Source organism: Anopheles coluzzii, chromosome 2, assembly GCF_943734685.1.
Source record: "Anopheles coluzzii chromosome 2, AcolN3, whole genome shotgun sequence".
NCBI lineage: Eukaryota > Metazoa > Arthropoda > Insecta > Diptera > Culicidae > Anopheles > Anopheles coluzzii.
The window spans coordinates 108,789,840-108,810,186 of NC_064670.1; the positions used below are offsets into that span (position 1 = coordinate 108,789,840).

At 43.7% G+C, this 20,347-nt stretch overlaps 1 protein-coding gene across 2 annotated transcripts in view; it reads left to right on the forward strand.

The window, feature by feature from the left end:
• The first annotated feature begins 1,412 nt into the window (after positions 1-1,412).
• Positions 1,413-20,347, forward strand: part of LOC120947589 (uncharacterized) — a 52,977-nt gene continuing 34,042 nt past the window's right edge. For both annotated transcript variants that reach the window (XM_049607038.1, XM_049607039.1), the window contains exons 1-5: positions 1,413-2,233; positions 9,213-9,349; positions 16,206-16,393; positions 16,523-16,977; positions 17,114-17,244. In XM_049607038.1, the coding sequence (XP_049462995.1) occupies positions 1,693-2,233; positions 9,213-9,349; positions 16,206-16,393; positions 16,523-16,977; positions 17,114-17,244 (1,452 nt within the window). In that variant the 5' untranslated portion in view covers positions 1,413-1,692. The remainder of the gene's footprint in view (positions 2,234-9,212; positions 9,350-16,205; positions 16,394-16,522; positions 16,978-17,113; positions 17,245-20,347) is intronic.

Sequence of the window (20,347 nt, forward strand, 5' to 3'; positions counted from 1 at the left end):
TGCAATCAATCACTCAATTGCACCCTAAACAAATGTCGAGCTTATTTACACATTGTTAGCTACACATGCCCATGGGAAAAGGCTCCCATAAACGTACGATATTGATTTCAATTGACCATTTGCTGCCTTCAACAGTGAAAAAAGGTCCGCGTCAACGGTTCCCAGTAACGATCCCCCCCCCTCCCCCCCATCGGGCGTAGGTAAATATGAATCGCAACATTTGGGCCAAATTATTACTCCTTACATCAACGGAAACATGAGTAATGTGGGAGATTGTTTATTCTCTCGTACTAAATTCTCACCATACCAATCTACCAAGCTCCCCTGTCTCCGAATATGGGACCATCATCCTCGTCCATCAGTCGCTGTTGGACATTTGATGCAATAATTTCTTTGCAAACAATGTGCACGCGCGCTCTTTCCTTTTCCTTTCTAGCGAAAATATTTGCTCTCTTTCCAATAGCACGCTGATGCTGACCTCGGCTCATTGTCTAAAATTTCCACGGTACAATGGCATCAGAGAGTGAAAACAACACAGCATAAGAAGGCACGTGGGCTGGATTATTTGTACGTTATCCACCGTTCCCGGAACGATGCCAGATATTCGACGGGGCAGATGCTGTCGGTTGCCTAGCGCACATGCTCTAAACGGCGCTCTGAACGACAAGAGCGAACCATTTTGCTCGTTTTCCGTTCGCTCTGGCATTGGGTCAGCTTTTAGGTAGGCAAGTTCGCTTGAAAAGCAACATTTTGGCTTTCATAATTGGCGTTTAGCGGAGAGGCCATATCGTGCTGGGGCCATTTGTACTTTGGGATTGGGTCTTCGGCAACTGAAACGCCAATTGCCGGTCCCCTGTTGTCTTTGATATCGAGTTTCGTCACATCAGCCGCACTACTATCGTTACTATTTGTTCGAGTCAAACAACACAGACACGCGGGGGAATGTTCGCTCTCGCTTCTAATATCATACCAAACAAACATTTGCACTGAACGTGTTCGAATCCTGCTCATGGAGATGGCAGTTTTAATTGTATACCGATGCCAACGCTATATTGGTTGTGTCATTGGGAATAATACGAATTAATAACAAACAATTTCGTTTGGGTATTGTGTACATACTTTTGGGAGGTTAATTACCACTGTACTGTTGATCGTAGGACATAGAGTTAGTTAATATATAGTAAAATTCAAATATTTGTTAATTGTTCTTACGGAAGTTAAATAATCGTTCCATTGTGATCGCATGCAAACGATCGTTCTGCTTCCAATCGATAATATCAGCATTGCAATTGGTAAGCTTCTGCGGGTTAAAAACGGCCTTTAAAGTTACTCAGCTCAAGAATCGAAAATCTCTATCTTTACATCAAATAAATGTGTTATTGAAAAAAAATATTAATTTAAAAAAAATCTCTATTTTCTTATCTTTGCAGGATTCATACTAATAACACATTGATGATCCTCACAAAACGACCCAGCATTAGTCGGCCGGCTCGCCACACAATTAATCATCTTAAACAGACGCCCGTTCCCTCTCAGTGCAGCCCATAAAGAGCTTTCGGGGAGATGGTTACGAGAAATTGTCATTAAATTAAAAACCAGCGCACACACACACACCCCTTGCCAACTATACACACGCACACACACGCAAACCCCCCACAACGAACATACCAACCTTCGCCACACACAGGCCAAATGAAACCCCGATCCGATGAGCCAGAAAGCTCATCAGCAGCACCAGCATGCAAACACCGAATGTCCACTGCACCAGCTCGCTCGAGCCCGATCGTACCGGCGGGAATAGGCAGCACTTGTCAGCATCGAAGCAGCGCCGCACGTCACCAATCGCACCGATCGGGGCAACAGCATCACCACCGCCATCGTGCTGGATGGGCGATGGGGCCCGTGCTGGCGCTGCTGCTGGCAGCACTGTCAACACTCGGCCTGTTCACGGTCGCGGCCGGCAGCAAATCCGGCAGTGCTTCCAACCCTGCCACACTCATCGCGACCGTCGACGAACCGTCCGCGCTGGCGCTTGCCGCCGGGCCGAAACAATCGCAACAACAGTCGTACTACAACAACAACAACAACAACAACCGTGGCGGCAATGCACAGGGAAAACAGTGCGCCCTGTCCGAGCACACCTGCACCAACGGGCGCTGCATTCCGTGGGACAAATACTGCAATAATGTAAATGACTGCGGCGACGGTAGCGACGAACCGCGCTTCTGCACCCGTAAGTATTAAACCGTCCGTGGGGAGAGTGGAAGGGAAGTGGATGAAAAGTGGTTTCAGGGGGGGATTGGTTTTCCGGCAGCATATTACCAAACAGCCAAGTCAAAACAGGAAAGCTATTTCCTGTATTTGTGAGGAGTTTTTTGCTGTTGCAATTCCCCGCCCCTTTCGCTTTCCCATTGTGAAAGCTATTCTCATCCATCAAGCATAAGTGGTATGATGGAAGGTGGATGTGACTTTTTCTCACTCTCTCTCTCATTTACTCTCTCACTTTAATTCTGTTTTGCGACCCTTTTTTCTCACAATGCTCACTCACAATAATGGCACGGTTTCCCGTTCCCGTTGTGCCGGAAATGGATTTCTCTTTAACCATTTGCCATTGTTTGTAGTGAAAAAAAAACAGGGAAGAGGGAGAGACATCGCATGGCGCGTTTGTCGAATGCTGCAAGCCCAAACGAACCCTGGGCAGGAGGGCGAGCGGGTAGAAATAAAACAAACCGACACACAGGACATTCAACTGCAATTTGTCGTTATTTCTTTCCGGTGTTGTGTTTTGTTTTCTCCTCTCTTTTTTTTTGCGCAGACAGCTTAGACAGCAAACGTGGCTGAGCTTGGGCGTTTTCCCTCCGGTTTTGGCATACTCAAAACGCTCGTTTGCGCGGAGCTGTCAACCAGCCGGAAACGCCACATCCACACAGTTTTACCATTAGCTATGCAATAACGAGCCTTCATAATGGGAAAGGAAATGCATGGATGATGGAAAGCATTGTTTGATGGCAGGTGGTTGTGTGTGGGTGTGTGGGCGTGATTTTCTCATGGGAAAAATGGCTTTAGTTTTTTTCTCCTTTCTTTTTACAAGCTTAATGGCTTAAGATGTGTCAGCTGTTTTTATCTGCATTTCCGTGTCTTGCATGTCTTTATGCAAAGCTATTTAGCTATCACTGGAGGGTGTTTCGATTCTAGACAGATGTTGTTCTTGCTGTTTACAGGGTTTCCCACGATTTATTGGTCGGTTTCCATAATTGTTTGGCCTCGTCACACGATTTATTCATCGTATCCCATAGATTTTTGGTTCGTTCCCATAATTTATTGGTATCGATTGGATATCAATACAAATAAACCAAAAAATTCTGGGAACTGACTAATACATCTTGGGAACACACCAAAAAAATATGGGAAGCAACCAAAAAATTATCGGGACCGACCAATAAATCTTGGGAAACCCTGTATCAACGATTTGACCACTTGCGGTTCTATTGGTTTCCACGTTCCACCTGTCTGATGTATGCTCACGATGTGAAACTGTTTTACCTGTTAAAACTCAGGATGATTGTTTTTATTACAACAGTTGATAGACTCTTTTTTAATTCTTTGTGCGTAGATACAGGGATTTCCAGGGGTTCTAATAGTTGTGAGACACTTCCTTGCCTTTTTGATATGAGCAGTGAACTTCATATGATGGAAATTGAACTCTACGGCACCCTTTTTGGACAGCTCCTATTGGAAACTCGTATTAGATTTGTCCAACAACAAGCTATAGAGTCCAATTCCCATTACATTAAGTTCAGTTCACGTAAGAAGGAGTCATTAAAGTGCCCCACAGCTATGAGAACTCCTGGAAAACCCTGTAATGATCTAGAATTGACGCAATTGACAAATGTTTTACAATAACGTTTCACTGAATAAAACATCCAATTGAATTCGATTACTCTCTGGCAGGTAGGGCGTTACGTTCGTCAACCACTTGTTTGTGATTTAGAATTGATGTTGGACCTCAGCCAAAGTATTTTTGTCAGCAAATTGTTAAAGAATGAATTGAATGCACCTTGCTAGAACACTTCGATCGCGCAATTTACTTAATACCGTACCCAGACGCATACTATATGGATCGAACGATCCTGATCCAGTTGGTTCTCAATGGCAAGACAGTTTAACGAATGGATTGATCATTTTGATTTTAACCTCTCGACTGCTTCGTATAAGACGAGCCTGTTATTACTTTTCAATTTCAGAGATAATAATCTCTAAACTAGAGATTAGTTCAAATTTTGTGTATAATATTTGTTAATAAGTCGTCGTAGCACAACTATCCAGGTCAGGAATAATAATTTAATAAATAAATAAATAAATAAATAAATAAATAAATAAATAAATAATAACTCTATCTTAAAAACCAACAAAATAGCCAATAAATACATAAATAATCAAAATAAATATAAAGTTTCAATAGGGTTTAATATTAGCCAGATGAAATTATGACACAATACTCCACACAAAACCATTTGCTAATGTTATAGATTATTTTAGCCTGAAAACCAAATGTAAACAAACGCCGATTCGCTCATGTGTCATGCGTAAAAGAAAAACATTGCTGCTTTAAAAACTGCACATTTAAGAAAACGGGAAAATTGCAAGTAACACACAAAAATTCATCAAATTACCCAATTTACTACACTACAAAAGCATAACTCTATGTAACGCAATTTAACCCCAAATTGGTAACACACACACACACACAAAACGGAATGTTTCATATTTCAACTCCCGATTTTTTTTTTGTTGGTAGCAACACCACACCCAACCGAAACCATTTACTTACATTTCACCTTTCAATTATCAGACATGAAAGGGCCATTTTTCCAACCCATTACGGTACGGTTCGCTGCACTGACTGGTTTCGTTGTAATATTTTTGCACTTCCTTTTCGCTTCCCCTTTCCTCGGTGGGAAAGCAAAGCGCCCGCAAAGCGAAACACGAACCACGCATTACATGTGCCTGGGTGAGTCTTGGGGAGGTTTCCTTGTTTTGTTTCGTTTTTTTTTTTGCGCCTTTTCCACACCCAATTTTATATCGCACGCTCACCCAACGCGCTAAATGGCAGCTCTCGGGGTGATGTAATTTTCACATCGTGCTCTTTAGTGTTACGCTTTTCCAACAGCTAGTAAACGGCAGAAAAAGAAGAAAAAAAACGCACAAACCAAAGCAAAACCATGCCATTCAGCATTGGGAACGGCAACAAAAAAGGCCTCCAATGTGAATGACTTTTAACTTCGCGGGCAACGCGGGCACTTCTAGTGGGCATTTTATTTCCTTTCCACCCGCTGCTGTTGGTGTAGGTTCCCACTGTGTGTGTGTGTGGCAAGTTTAATTCAAGTGGTGTTAAATTCGAAACCCTTCCGACAAACACAGCAAACACGGCTGAAATCCAATGTACGAAAAAAGGGCTATCGCCCTGTTTAATAAAAACCACCACGAGACAACAGAGGTGGAATGGAGAAAAAGAAGAAAAAAAACCCCAAACGAACGAACATCCCATCGAAACAGGAGTGCTGTGCGAAATCGATTTTCACCTTCACCACCACCAATTTACGGTGTGACAGTGTGTGCACACACAAAAAAAAACGGCACTCACTCTCGTTGATAACTAACCGCTGCAAGGGGGAAATGGGAAACACCACACACAGGAAGACACCACACAGGGAAAATGAAACACGACGTGCTAGAAGAACTCGGTGTGCATAATGTGCCTACACGCAAGATGATAGCGGAAGCCGACAACGACAACAGCACACACACACACACGCACACACACAAAACACTGTTAAACTCGACAACTGCATTCCGGTGCACTTTTTAGTCTGTGCAATGTCGTTGGTGCACCACTTTTTTATAACCACACTCGAACATACACACACATACACACGTGTATTGTCTGCCGCCAGAGTTTCGTACCATTTCCTACCGATAGTGAGGGACAACTTTTAGCCATGGTTATGAGCACGGGGTGAAATAGAACAAATCGAGGCGTATTTTTTTCTGGTGCGAATGAAATTGAAAAGAAAAAAAAACCTCCCCCGGATGCAATGGACGGAATCGCGGATAGGATAGCGTTTATCCAACGGAAGAACGGTGTGTGACGTCGATGATGACGAGTTGGCAGCTGCAAAAGTTGGTGTGTGCGTGTGTGTGGGGGGAGAGAAAATGCTGCTGCACGCTATGACGAGCTAGAGAGAGAGAGAGAAGAAACTGCTACAAAGTGCCATTTCCCGAAGCATTTTTTTTTTTTTTCGTTTCTTCTCCGCTACCGCTTGATGTTACGGTTAATAGGGACTTTTTTCTATTATTTGGACTGGCTGTTAGCAGCTGAAGGCATACTACAAAATTGTTTGAAAGAGCACTTGGTGACAATATCCCCATAGGTATTGGCTTTTTGACACGCTTAGAAAGTGCAACAGCGGAAAAAAGGCTGACCTTCTTATATACAGAACTGACTAGCTTATGTGTAGTATCCATCAAGCCATTGGTTTGTCACGTCCGTAAGTGCCTAACACAGCACTAGAGCGACTACGGATGTTCTGCTCTATTTGAAGAAGAAGATTCAACGCTTGTGGTCAGTGGCGGATTTAGGGTGTTGGGGGTCCTAAGCGGTAAAAGAAGTTGAGGCCCCCTGTTGGTGTCGAGCGAGGGGATGGGGGGGGGGGCTTTGTGGCCAAATATTATATTTGTTATAAACCCTCGACTACCCATAAAGTTTAATAATTTATTTATTAATCAATTATTTTATTTATTTTATTTAGGTATTGAACACCTAATCCCTAACTTATTCCCCTAACAGCTGTCGTAATCCAGTGTCGCCAAAATTGGAAATTAATAAAATATTCTCTTTCAATGTGTTGGTCGTTTAATTAAAATCAAAGTGATAAGACATTGAATTGCCTTGTCATAGCTAGTAACGGCTCATTGTATCCATATAAGGTATGCCTGCACTCACCAACAAGCAAGTTATGAGAGCGAAGAGGTCTCGAAGGCACGTAGATGTTGCTTTTCTCGAAGAAACAACGTCTAATTCGTTTTTTAGACGAATATTTTAGCAACAAGTACACATTGGTTTACCTTAAAAACGGTGGTCGAGCGTCTATAGGCCAAGCAGAAGGCAACGCGAGCGATAACTTGACATGGCTGTAAGTCCTCTGAATTGGTCGCATTATAAAGCAAGTCTTGTAAACTTCTGCCTCTATTGTGTTGAGCATCGTAGCGCAATTCGGGAACCAAAGTACTGAGCAGTACATCACCCAGCAGCACGACATAAGACTTAAGACATAATTACATTATTTGAATTGTCGAAAGATAAAACCTAGCATCTTGTATGCCTTGTTAACAGTGTTGTCAACGTGTAAATGGAAATTTAAACTAGAGTACAGTGTAACACCTAGATCACAAGCTTCCTGATGACGATCTAACACACTGCCTAATAACGAATAATTATACTTGATCGTTTTTCAAGTCTATGAAACGATATAATAAAAAAAATTATCTAGATCATTTTTAGACACCAAGTACCAAAAACCAAGTATGACTCTCTTCGTCCATGAGGCCCCTATTGGGCACAGAAGTTCTCGATGAGACTACTGTACACACTGTTGTATGTGCTGGAACTACCATCCACGGGGCCCCTAAATTGACGGGCCCCCCCCTGCGGCCGCTCAGTCCGCGTACCGTTAAATCCGCCACTGCTTGTGGCAATCATATTGCTAAACCATTGAAATTTAAGTAAATGAAAAATGATCATATTACTGTTATAATAAAGGTTAAAAAAAAGCTTCATGGATGTATTTTAATAGCTTTTTGTGAATGTCTTTAACACAGAGTTTCTAATTAGACAGCTCAACACAACTTACTAGAGATAATTGTTGAGTTAAATTACTATACCCACCAAGACAACTTTCTGTAAATGTATCCATTAGAGCAATTTTCTATCTGTCAGAACAATAATTTAAGAGCAATTCAGCGGTACGAAGTGTTGTCGTTAGTTATCATACAAATTGGAAATAAGAACTTAAAGAGTGTGGTTTTAATTAACTTTTAGCTAGAGAAGACGTCGCCTGTATAATGAAAACCTTGTAAGGTAAAAATCAGTCGGGAAAATGTGGCTTTATTAGTGCTAATTGCACAACACCTTCTCCGGGTGGACCAGTCGGCCAGTAAAGTTTGCTGAAAAAAATCGTTTTAATCGTTTGTATGACGTAGGGAAGATGATGAAATATAACAACTAAACAATAATTTAACGGAATTAGTGTTATTTTCTGTCAAAACTGTTTGAATGGGCAATTTAACGACTGCTAATTTGCCGCTAAAACACAATCGTAAAGTACCCGTAATTTAGGAGTATTTTATGCCTGATTTGTCTGCCTGAATATTTAAAAGAATATGACCCATAAAACTGAATGTTGTTTAAATTTAAATTTAAACATCACTTGATGAACCTTTTTAAAATGAAACCACCTCGTTCCGCACCTTTCGTTGTAATTTTTAAAAAAGTATTACATAATCTGTAAAACCCAATGAGGCAAGCAGAACACTTCAGCCAACATTTTACACCTTAATTCAATGCCAATTGAATCCACTTCAATGCTTGATAGCTAACCATCAACCCCGCGCACACCATTCTGCCATGTTGCAACAAATCCAATCGAATCCGCCGACAAGGGCCGAAGGTACACTTCACTTCAATGGATGCAAAGCAGAAATGCCATTCCCGGTGCTACTCGCATCTCTTCAGAAGTAATTGATTCAAGTCCACTCACCATCGTCAGCCAGTGTGCAACGCCATCCTCCGCCGTAAAAGCTCAACAGTTAGCAGCAAAAGACGAGCAGAATCAATCCCGAAGGCCACACACAAACCATTCCATTTGCCCATTGATCGTCTCCACACGACCACCGCCCGGCTGTTACTATAGAAAGTCAATCAAAATCCCCTCTCTCTCTCTATTCCAATCCAGCTATCCGCTGCTGGACATAGGGTGGGTTGAATTATAACCTCCTGTGCAAGCGGGAGCCAACATAACAAAGCAACGGCAAACGGATGCACGGCGGCCACTTTGGCTGATTCGCAATTATTTGTTTTGCGCCCCGAGTGTCGAGTCGAGCGGTTTTCTAACTCGGGCGTTCCATTTATTATTTCCTTCGCCTCTCTTTCGCAGGATGCAACCGCACGTACTACGGGAACATTGGGCTGACGTACAATCTGGAGCTGCACCGACCGAAGGAGGACCGGATACCTTACGTGTGCATCCTGACGTTCACGGCGGCCGGCGGAAACTACGGTGACATTGTGCAGGTACGGCCAAAGTCGATCGATTGTTTCGTTGGGTGTTTTTTATTCAATTTTTGTTTTTCTTATTTTTTTGAAAAAAAGTATTATTGGACACTCAAGGAGAAGTGTTGAAGCAGCAAAAAAACAGGTTGAAATTGGTTCAGAACTTTCCCAGATGGGTACCAATTGGTTCAGTGATGGGCTGTGTGGTTTTTTCCCCTAATCAAGCACTCTTGAGAATCATCTTTCTCGACACTTTCGCTCAACTTGGCCAACCTCTTTTGCAAGCAAGTTAAAAATAGATCGCAAGCCAGCGGTCTAAAAAAAACCAACGATATAAAACGTGGCAAAAACCCGTTGACATGTGTCAAAGTGTTTTCAGTGGCGGTCGCGTCGTCGTGTGCGAATCAATCAATCAAGCATTGCCGTGGCTTTCACACGCATTTTCAGCACGCTATAAAATGTGCATTCAATTGTATAAAAGTAGCAAGCGCGAGAGATTCAATCGAGGAAGGGTCGCAACTGTTTGTACAACTGCCAAAGGCTTCTGAAGTTGCGTTTATGACAATAAAAGTCCCATCGCTCTTTTAACATTCATTTCAGTAGCAGCAGCAGCAATATAACTGTTTTTTTTTGTCGGTGTGTTTGTTTGCACCGGACACATGAAACATCATTTTTCCCTCCCGGGTGGGGGCCGTTTGTTTTGTTGATGTTCCAACCAAAAGCTCAGGCGCCCGGTGCGCTTTGGCCCTTTGAATTTCAGTTTCAATTTTGCCCGCATGCAAATACATCAAATTTATCATCCGTGACACACGCTGCCCCCCTGCTGTGTGTTTTGGTATGAAAAAGTGAAGGAAAAAACCCCCTACAAGGTCGGCTATGCTCCTCCAACAGGAACATTCCAACGCAACATTCCGCAGCGTACTGTGCCGCCGATTCGATCGCTTCGGGCCAAGCGACCGATCATAAATCGTGAAAATAATGACACAAACCCAGGCACACAACGCAACGCAACGCAGAACGGCACCATCGTGATCGCTTCTGTTCCTGATTTGATGTTACTATTTTTGTTCTGGGTGCCCCTGTGTTTTTGCGTGCATTTATCACTTCAACAAGCGCGCCAAAAGTGGCAAACCAAAAATAGAGCATCAAAACTATCAATCCAGCGCTGCAACTTGCATCCGCGTTCGCTTTACGCCGCAAAAAAAAAAGATGAACATTTAATCGATCTGGTGAAAGCTTTTTGATGTATCATCAAAATTTAATTAAACTTGATCCGCTGATCGGCCACACATACGCGCGCACAAACACAGTGTCGGATAAAGTTTTTATCCTATCAATGAAATTCCACAGTCCCTTGTCGGGTTTTCCTGTCCACCGTAAATGGTCCACCCCCGGTCCCCCATTGCTGCTCCCTTGCGTTGGTTACGTATGAGTAACGGTTTTTGTCCTTCCTTTTAAAACTGAGGTATTGGTGCCTCGCAACTATCTCCCAGCAAAAGCCAAATATGCTGATTCGAAAATGATGAAGCGCCTCCTCTTCCTCTCTCTCTCTCTCATTCATTTTCCACTTTCCATATCGATGCACGAGGTTTTGCGTTATACCTCCATCAAAAAGCGCAAAAAACGACATGAGGCAACGTTGTTCATCACTGTTTTTGCGCCGCCTACTGATGTTAAATCATCTAGGGAAAAAGGGGAACGTTTTTACAACGAGCACCACACAGGCACGGTGCGGGGACATTGTTTGATCGAATGATAAAATTCCGAACAACCAGTAATAGGCAGGCAGCGAAAAAGCACAATAGAATTTTTCTCCCATATTTGCTACTTTCATTTTGCATTTGCAGTTTCCCCCTGTTTTTTTGGTAATGAAACCTTCGTCGATTCGAACATAATCCTCCAACCGGATGTCACGCGTGCGATGGAGACGCACGGTGCTTTGTGACGCTTGTTGCGGCCGGGTTTTCTCGGTGGAGCAGCCCAGTACTTTGTAACGTTCACAGCTGATGGAGCCGCCCAGTGTTTTATGGTTCTTTTTTTTCGGGATATTGAAAAACAGATAGGCTGCGCCTGTTCCGGTGTGAGTAGGGCGGTTGCGAAATTACATTTAAATTGCATTTTCAAGGTACACCAAATTGGAATGGAATTGCAATTTATGCAGTATGAAACAATAATTAAATTTGCTAGGAGAGTTTATTGTAATACAGTAGAATTAAAAATTATTTTGCTGTCAAACTTGTTTATCAAAAGTTTCTACTTATTGCATATGTTTTTTATGCTCTGCCAAATTCCAAGTAAATGCAATATGTGTGCGTGCCAAATTCTTCTCACATCAGACCATGGGTCTTGAAAGTTAATTATCTTTTGCGTCCAAATGTTACACACATACTCACAAAAACTGACACTGTTCATTCGACCGTCCAAATGCCAAATATGTGCACGTTCTATCCCCATTCCCTGCGGTACCAAACGGTAATTGACAACCTAATTCGACTTATTTACGGCTGGATCACATCGAGAGCGCAACACGAGCAATAGGACGATGGACAGTCGAAGCTCAAATAGGATCATAATAGAACGTCAACAAAGGAAACATTTTGTGCGATATGTGTTGTCAAACATGATTTTACCACACACACACACACACACACGCCGTAAGAAGGAGATACAATCAAACAAGAAAGGCACGCTATCAGTAACAAAGAATAACAACCAAAAAGAAGTTGCCCTCCTCATCTTTCGACCCAACAAAATGGTATTTTCTTTCCACTTCACTTGCTTCTTTTTTAAAGGTCACACACACACACACTCATGGTTCAGTTACAACATCTCATGGCATATTATTTGTCGAATCGAAGCCCACTTAATACGTGTATCGTGTATTGATTTTCAACGCCACAGCGGACTTCCACTAATGCTAGCGTGCTTTTCGTGCTTGCGTGGTGCCGTGGGTCGTTCGATCAACCGTACCAGGTCAGTAAGGTGTGGGCGAATGTGAGCTCAAATAGAAGAAAATAAAAGCAAAAAACAAACGCTACCAAATCGTAGAATTAGTTCCAGTTTGTAGGGCATCATCGTCACCGTGTGGATGATGAGATTTGTCCCCGCTGCTGTCGCTGTGTAAAATAATACCATTTACTTGAGCTGACCTGGACGATACGATAAGCACAGTAGTGTGCGTTTTAACCTTTGACATATATCGGGCCGGTAAGAGGTCAAGGCTCAGCAAAACGGGACATGTTGGACTTGATTGTTTTTGTTAGAACATTCGTCGTTATTTGACGTCTTAATTTTTAGCGCTATGATTAACGCTTTGGATTGGAAGTTCGTCAAGACACAACACCTAGCAATCAACCAAAGATAAAGCACTCCAAATGGGCAGGGATTTAAAACAATTTCCTCCCGGCACGTGAAGATAGCGGCGGCAAATTCGACTCCACTATTATGTCATGTCAGCTACTTAATACGATTAATTTCTTCCCTTAGCGCACTCCTCCCCACACTCCCAAACAGCTCTATCGTTGTCGTATTGCTCGCCGATTGTGTGCGCCACTGTGTTACGCCACGAGATTAGATCGATTTATCGGTCAAGCACAATAACAACCGGCAACCGGTCGCAATGGTTGGTTTTCGTTTGCCCCTTACTGTTGCGTGGTTGTTGTTCCGGCACGGTGGTAAATACATACTGGCTGGCAGGATACCATAAAATATGCTCCACCCCTCCGCCACAACAACCAATCGCTCGGAGTGGGTCAAAATCGAAGGCTAAACCTCAGCCCCCGGCGCGTCTGCCCCGAGCGGCGTTCGTCCTCTGGCACCGTCCCGCCGCAGCGAAAAGGCGGAGGACCCAACTCGATGAAATGCACATAAAACTAAAGCTATTTGGTCTTAATTTATGAGCATGTCGCACGAACGTTAACTAATAACGAGCGTGCGCGTATGGTACCGTATCTACCCCGCTCGCTGATCCTTTCGCGGCTGGACGGTACGTACAGCAAAGCCTACGCGGATATCGCGCTACCGTGCACACTGTTTGATCAGCGGAAACCCAAAGCACCGCAGTGGTTCGTGCTATCCAAGACGGCAGCAACAAGAAGAACAATCAGTACGGTGACATGGCCCATTGAACGGTACGGGTATATGAGCTGGATTATTATTTGTAGTTTGCTAGTCTTGTTAGAATGATTTAGTTTGTTTAAACAGAAGGACAATATTTATATAACACATTATAATGGAAGGAATACGTCCAGTTAGAACCTTATACATGGTTTAGTTTCACAATAATTTGTCGGGGTTTACAATACAACATGAATAGGAGCTGAACTGAACCGCGGACAATTCACTTTTCACAAGAATAGTTGCTGCTCCAATGACGGCTTTTTATAGTTTAATCTGCTTAGACCGTTTAACGAAGGAATGTGTTGTTCAGACATACAGTCTTGTAGTATTGTTGACAGTATACAGTACAGTAAAATCTCTCGAAGATGTAGTCTCTTCACGATTGATTGTTTCTCTAACCCTTTGACAGTCCCACGATTTTTCGAAAATGCACAATTACATATTCAAATCATGTGTGCAAAATGTGTCATTATCATTCTTTTATCTCCTTTCCCATCCCTCCACGCGACGATTGAATCGAAACGGAGAACAAAAGCACAGCTCGAGTCTCTCTCTCTCTCTCTCGGGCAAATCGCTGGATGGATTAAGATAAACTATTTGACGATTCCGTCATATTCCATGCATTGAACAACTCTTCAAAATGAAATTCTCCCTAAGGCAAATATTCTCTAAGCTGCATATGCAATTTGGTAACCTCTAATTCTTTAAGCAGATGTTTTCAATGACAGTTTACAAAAATATTGGCCAAAAAATGTCAATGTTTTCCATAATTTCTTGGATACCTTATAGCAATACTTTCATTGGTTTTTCTCTGAAATGGTTATCTCTCTAGGTGGACAGTCCCTTGAAGATTCATCTTGGAGTGATTTAACTGTAGTTAAAAACCTATTGTTGAATAAATAATCAAAGCATTTCTATAAAAACAACTTCTACTTAATTCTTCTACAAAGACCATGACTGTTACAATAAATACAGCTTATCATATCACATTAATACAATTCCATTACCTCGTGAGGATCAGGAAGAATTCCTCAAAATACTCAATAATTAGGCTTCACAATTAACACCTTTTTGAGCAAAACTTTGCCTATCTGAGCTTGATTATACTAAATGTTCACATCGATAGCTATTACGCGTGCTTCTCCTTTCCTGTAAATCATGCAAATACCACCACTCTCATATAATAGAGCACTTTGGATTCGTGCAAATTAGACGAGCTAATTCCGCTTACCAGCAACTCCAATTACACCAGCCCAAAAACACGACCCAAAATCCCCCCGAAACGGCACACGCTCGCTCGCTAACGATCAAACCTCTAGCGCTAATGTTTAACTATCATCGGGGCTGCAATTACGATATTTCTCCGTTTGCACCTACCATCAAAATTGATACAGCATGCCCCATATCCCCACAAACACACACACACACGTCCAGCGCACACAGAAAACCATCTGCCAATCTGCTCCTCTCTCAGTGGACGAAAAATAATTGGCCATCATTTATCATTCCCATAATGAACTGTTTGTAACGGCGAACGTGTAATTAAAGCCGCACGATGTGGTACAAACACACACATGCACACCCACACACCCGGTACCTAATCTGCCAGAAAACCCACTCCCCGGACATACGCGTCCAGTTGCAACTGCACAGCGCGGTGTACCGACCCGTGCGCGGTAGAATTTCGATAGCCATTTTCCTATTTCCAAGCTTGTGCACACAAACTCACCTCACGCTCTCTTTACCGACGGATTTCCCGACCTCTAATCCCGAAACAGAGCGGTTGGCTGGGAAAAGGTCTGTGCAATCCGAGTGGCGCAGTGTTCGTTGGACGGTTGTGCTCTCATGTCCAATAATAATAATAATAATAATAATAATAATATGCCAACCTGCAGCATGCAGCGAGTTAATTGCAGATTAAATGCAACCGGCCTCGGACGTGCTCACGTGGGCGTACCGTGTCTCTGTGGACCGTGCTATAAGCGACTAACTCACACAAATGCACACACACACACAGAGCAGATGATTAGAGTGTGTCTCTCTGATCCGATGCTGGTATGTGGGTCAATGCACAGGAATGCAACATTTTCCAACCGATCTCACCTACCACCATTTAACCTTGCTTCCACCATCATCAGCTGGATGGTAAGCTCCCTAAAACGTATTATTCAGGGATATATTGTGCTTTTGCCGGTGTGTGTGTGTGTGTGTGTGTGTCTCCGCGCGAGGAACATGTGAAGACGCTCCATTGTTGGTGGTGAATATACCCGTAACTATGGATTAGTGTGGGAGAAGAGAAAATACTAAGCACAAACACCAGACTTGGATGGAAAATAACTGCAAGAACTCAAACGTTTGCCAGCATTTGTTAACCGTCACCCGCAGCGAACCATAACCCTCAGCTATTTGTTGGGCACTAGAGCAAAGAATCTCTCGGTACTCTGCGTAATTACGTCTGCATAATGGAGCGAAATGAGCGAAAGAGAGATGCATACAGAGGTAGACTAAACCGAATTGCTAATCAGCACACGTGTGTTTCATGCGATGAAAACTTGTCATTTGCGAACTTATCTGCTCGAGGTGGCTCGCTTGTCTTTGATTCGTTGTACGTGATCATTTATTAATAGTACCAACACACACACATGCTTCTGTGCCGCTTTTTGAAATGGCATAAAAATGTTGTACACCAAGTGCATAAAATTCAGCGCACATTTTCTTCGCCAACGACCATCATATCATTTCCATCCATTGCCCGCAGGTGACGCTCGACAGCTTCACCCTCGGCCGGTTCGTGTCGTACACGGAGAATGGCTGCCCGGACGGCTATCTGCAGGTTTCGGAAGCGAAGCGAGCGAACGTCGGCGGCATGTGGTGCGGCACGACCTGGGGCCCGGCCATCTTCTACAGCGAAACCGATTCCCTCGTCATGACGATCAAGCTGTTCAAGTAAGTAAAGACCCAAAGCGTGCTCGTTCCGTTTAAACGATACGGTTCACTACTTTACGGTTGCGGGCAGCAGAAGTTCAAAGTTTGCACACATTTTAACCTTTCGCACCATCCCGCCTCTCTTCGCAGGCTGTCGCGTGACCAGAGCGGTTACAACTTCGACTTCCGGATACAGTACAAAATGCTGTCCCGTGCCAGTGCGGTCGTCCGGTACGGGGGCCACCGGCACGAGTACATCCCACCGTGGACGAACGTCACGTACATCCCGAACTACCCGCTGATCGAGGACTTTACCAACTCGACCGCACACTCGGAGCACCAGACGTACCAGGAGGCGGGCGGGCTCGGCGCGGGCCAGCAGCGCAATCGGATGGTTTCGCTCGGTGCCAACGATCTGCCGTACCCGACGACCTACGACAACATGACGCGGGCGGCTGGTGGAGGTATGCTGCAGCGTGGTGGACCCGCGGCCGGTGGGTCAATGTTTGGCCGGCTGAACGGTTCCACCGACGGTTGGAGCCCGCTGGGCCCGGGCAGCCCCCGGAAGCAGCCGCTCAACTACACCGAACCGCAGTACTACCTGGGTAAGTGTCGTGTCGCGTGTCGCCCAGTCGATGACGTGACGAAACGTCATAAGCGTTGCCGTCAGGACCCTTTGCCCCCCCCCCCCTGCTCTGTAGTGTATTGATTGTTTTGTTGCGTTTCGTACTATTTCCGCAGGCGATCTCATGCAGGGTACGTTCTGCTCGCGTATATTCACCAACTGCGACAAAAAGGTGTGCCGTCTGCAGTCGCCCAACTTTCCCGGCATCTATCCCAGGAATCTGACGTGCTATTTCGCCGTTAGACAGGTAAGTGTTTGTGGTTGGGATTTGTTATCGGTATGGAAACGGGCGGGACGGGATTTATTATTGCTAGCAGCTTAGTGTAGGGAATGAATGAACCAAGCAATGAATTATGACGCCTTGCTCGGTGTGTCCAAAAACTTAATTAGTGGGTAATTACAGTGAAACTTTTGGTTCTGATATTTAGCACGAAGATGTTTGGGGAAGTTTTGAAGGAATGAAAAAGTGCCAAAGTTTTAATTATAAAATTAACAAGCCCGGTGATTTTGTTACAATCATAATTTATCATGAAGAACTATGCCCTATCTAGAGGTCCTCTTAGACTTGGCTCTATGTTTGGATGTTTTAATGAACGAAAAGCTCAAACAAACAAAGTTGGTCAATTTGTCACCTTTTCGTACATCTATTTGAGTGTATTCAATATTAAGATCTCGTGATACTTCTTCTATAAGTCATTGGGATTTTGGCATACGCTATAGATCTGATTGGTCTGGGATTGTCATATGCAACAGAAAGTGTCCAAATCCATCACGACTTCTTTGAATTTTCACAAACTAAGAGCCTAGAGTTCATCATTGATTGATCAGAACGATGACCTCATCATTGTGCTGTAAATCAAGCCTGTAAGGGCAATGCTCTTAGTAAAGTAGTGATATCATCTCCAATAGAGACTAAAATCCCAATTCTAAGAAATATGATATGAATAATCACTCAGTACCCTCGATTGATTTATAACGAATGAGATAGAACATCTTCAACTCACTCTCTAAGAGATATGGAAACCTACTGGGAGTTCCCAGTAGTGTTGTGTAATCCGGATTAGTTCGGATTATTCCAAACGTCTCCTGATGAGTCTGAATCAATCAGGATTTTTGCGGATCAATCCGAACGAGTTTGAAATGAGGTATTGATCTATTGATTTAATGAGCCGGTCTCGTAGTACAGTCGTTTAACCGAACGACTTAACAACATGCCCATCATGGGTTCAAGCCGCAAATAGACCGTGCCGCCATACGTAGTACTGACTATCCTGCTATGGGGGGATTAATAAGTCACTGAAAGCCAAGCCCACAAGTAGAGTGGTACCGGCAGGCCTTGACCGACAACGGTTGTTGAGCCAAAAGAAGAAGAAGATTGATCTAAAACGCCAAAGTAAAACAACGCAATAACAGAACCTTTAAAATTGTACCTTCAATTAACTAATGGATAAACGCACCGGCACCTAGAAGAGCGATCCTTCATCCAATCTCAGCTGGAGTCTGCCGGATTATTCCGAACCTCAAAAGCTGTAGTTTCTTTGATTATTACTGAAACTGTTCAATTTATCCAGCTAAATTATTGGTTGAATGGATAGTTAAACCGCTCATCAAAATTGAATTTTCGAAAGAGTATTTCAACTCACCGAAAAATGAATTTAATCAAACATTTATTCGAGGAACGTGAATCTCTTCGTCATAATTTCCTTCAACATTTCATGGCAAAGATAGCAAACGATTAGTTTTCGTTATAAATAAAAGAACAAATTGCGCTATCTCGTTACAGCAATGCCATTGTTTACTGTCCTGCCCATAAGGATAAATCCTTAATTGCATAGCTTAGCTTTCAGTTAATGAGTTTGAACGGAAAGCAATGGTGTATAATCCGCCCAGCTTTATCTGGACCAATCAAGCTCAAGCGCCGTTTTTACCGCTTTAATGTGATTCCCTCAGCAACACAAAAGCAAGCATCGGTCGAATCAACACGAGCCGATCAGTTTTGTGCTTTGCTTTGTTCGAAATCTAATTTCCCAAACGTGTCCCGTTTGCACACTTTACGCCCCGTAATACTTTGTTTACTCGATTAACCGGTTGCGGATGACAAAGTTCAGATAAAGCGGCGAGCGCAAAATGTCCCTTTGAAGTTGCGTAAGATTTTGTGGCGCTCCACTTTTTTAAACAAAATGCCGCTATCATCTTACGCCGAATCAACGATGGCGCCAGGAATACTTTTCAGCAAATTATTTGCCATACTTTCCCGCGCACGTGCGATCAAACCCACCAGACAACGGCCGTCCTTAGAAATGGTCAGCGACAGCCATTCTCGGCAGCGATGCCTGGCACGGCATGGCTGGCGACTAATTGGGATTAAATCGTTTCGCCTGTTGAGGCAATTTTACCCGAAACCAGTTACCACATTGTTCGTACCATCACTTGCCGCTTGCCATTTCCATAATGGCTTCATCTCGATCTAAGATGACGGTGCTTCACTTCCTGCCTCAGTGTTCCTTACGACGATGGAAACAGCAAGAACGCTTTACCTTTCTACCGGCAGGCAAGGTGTCTGTCTACCCCCTTTCGCTCAAACGATTACCACTCATCGTCTAGCCCTGTGCAGGGGTAAACGTCCGCTACTGCTACTACTACTTTGTCTGCTTGTCTACCCACCTTCCCGCTGTTCCGGTCAGCTGATTAGGGTTCAATATTTTACTTAGCAATTAAAGCACCATTAAAAGTCACTCTTTCACCCAGAAGTGCTGGGTGACACTGGCGACGGTTGGGCTCTTACCTGGCTTTCACCATGTCATCCTCTGTCAGGCTCTGATGTACGTGCCCTGGCCATTAGGTTGCCGCACTCGAGGTGATGAAGAGAGCGCCCTGTTCTGGAAGTGTCTGGTCAGATGTATGTATGTACCCGGTTGTCGACAAGGGTAAAAGGTCCCTACAGCAGCAGCAGCGCCAGCAGTAGCACCGTGGAACTTTTAATGAATTTTATAAACGTTGATGAATTTTGCAGAACGTATTGCAGATGAAATTTAATTAAACTAGCGGCACAAACAAACACCGACCGGGTCGGTCTGGTCGTTTCGGGTCCGCACGCTCGTCCACCATCGCGTTATTATCGTCCTCGCTTGCAACGGCATCCATGTCCGGTGAGGAGGGAAAAGAGAAAGAGAGAGTGTGCGAAGCTAAACTCTCCTGATCATTGAACACTACTCCACAGCAGCCGCAGCGAAGAAGCAGCAGCGTGAGGGAATGAGTTGGATAAACATAAATTCTACCATAATTAGTACGCTCCTTGCCTTTGAAGGGATGCTGTTTTTTCGTTCTCTCTCTCTTTCTCTCTCTATCTC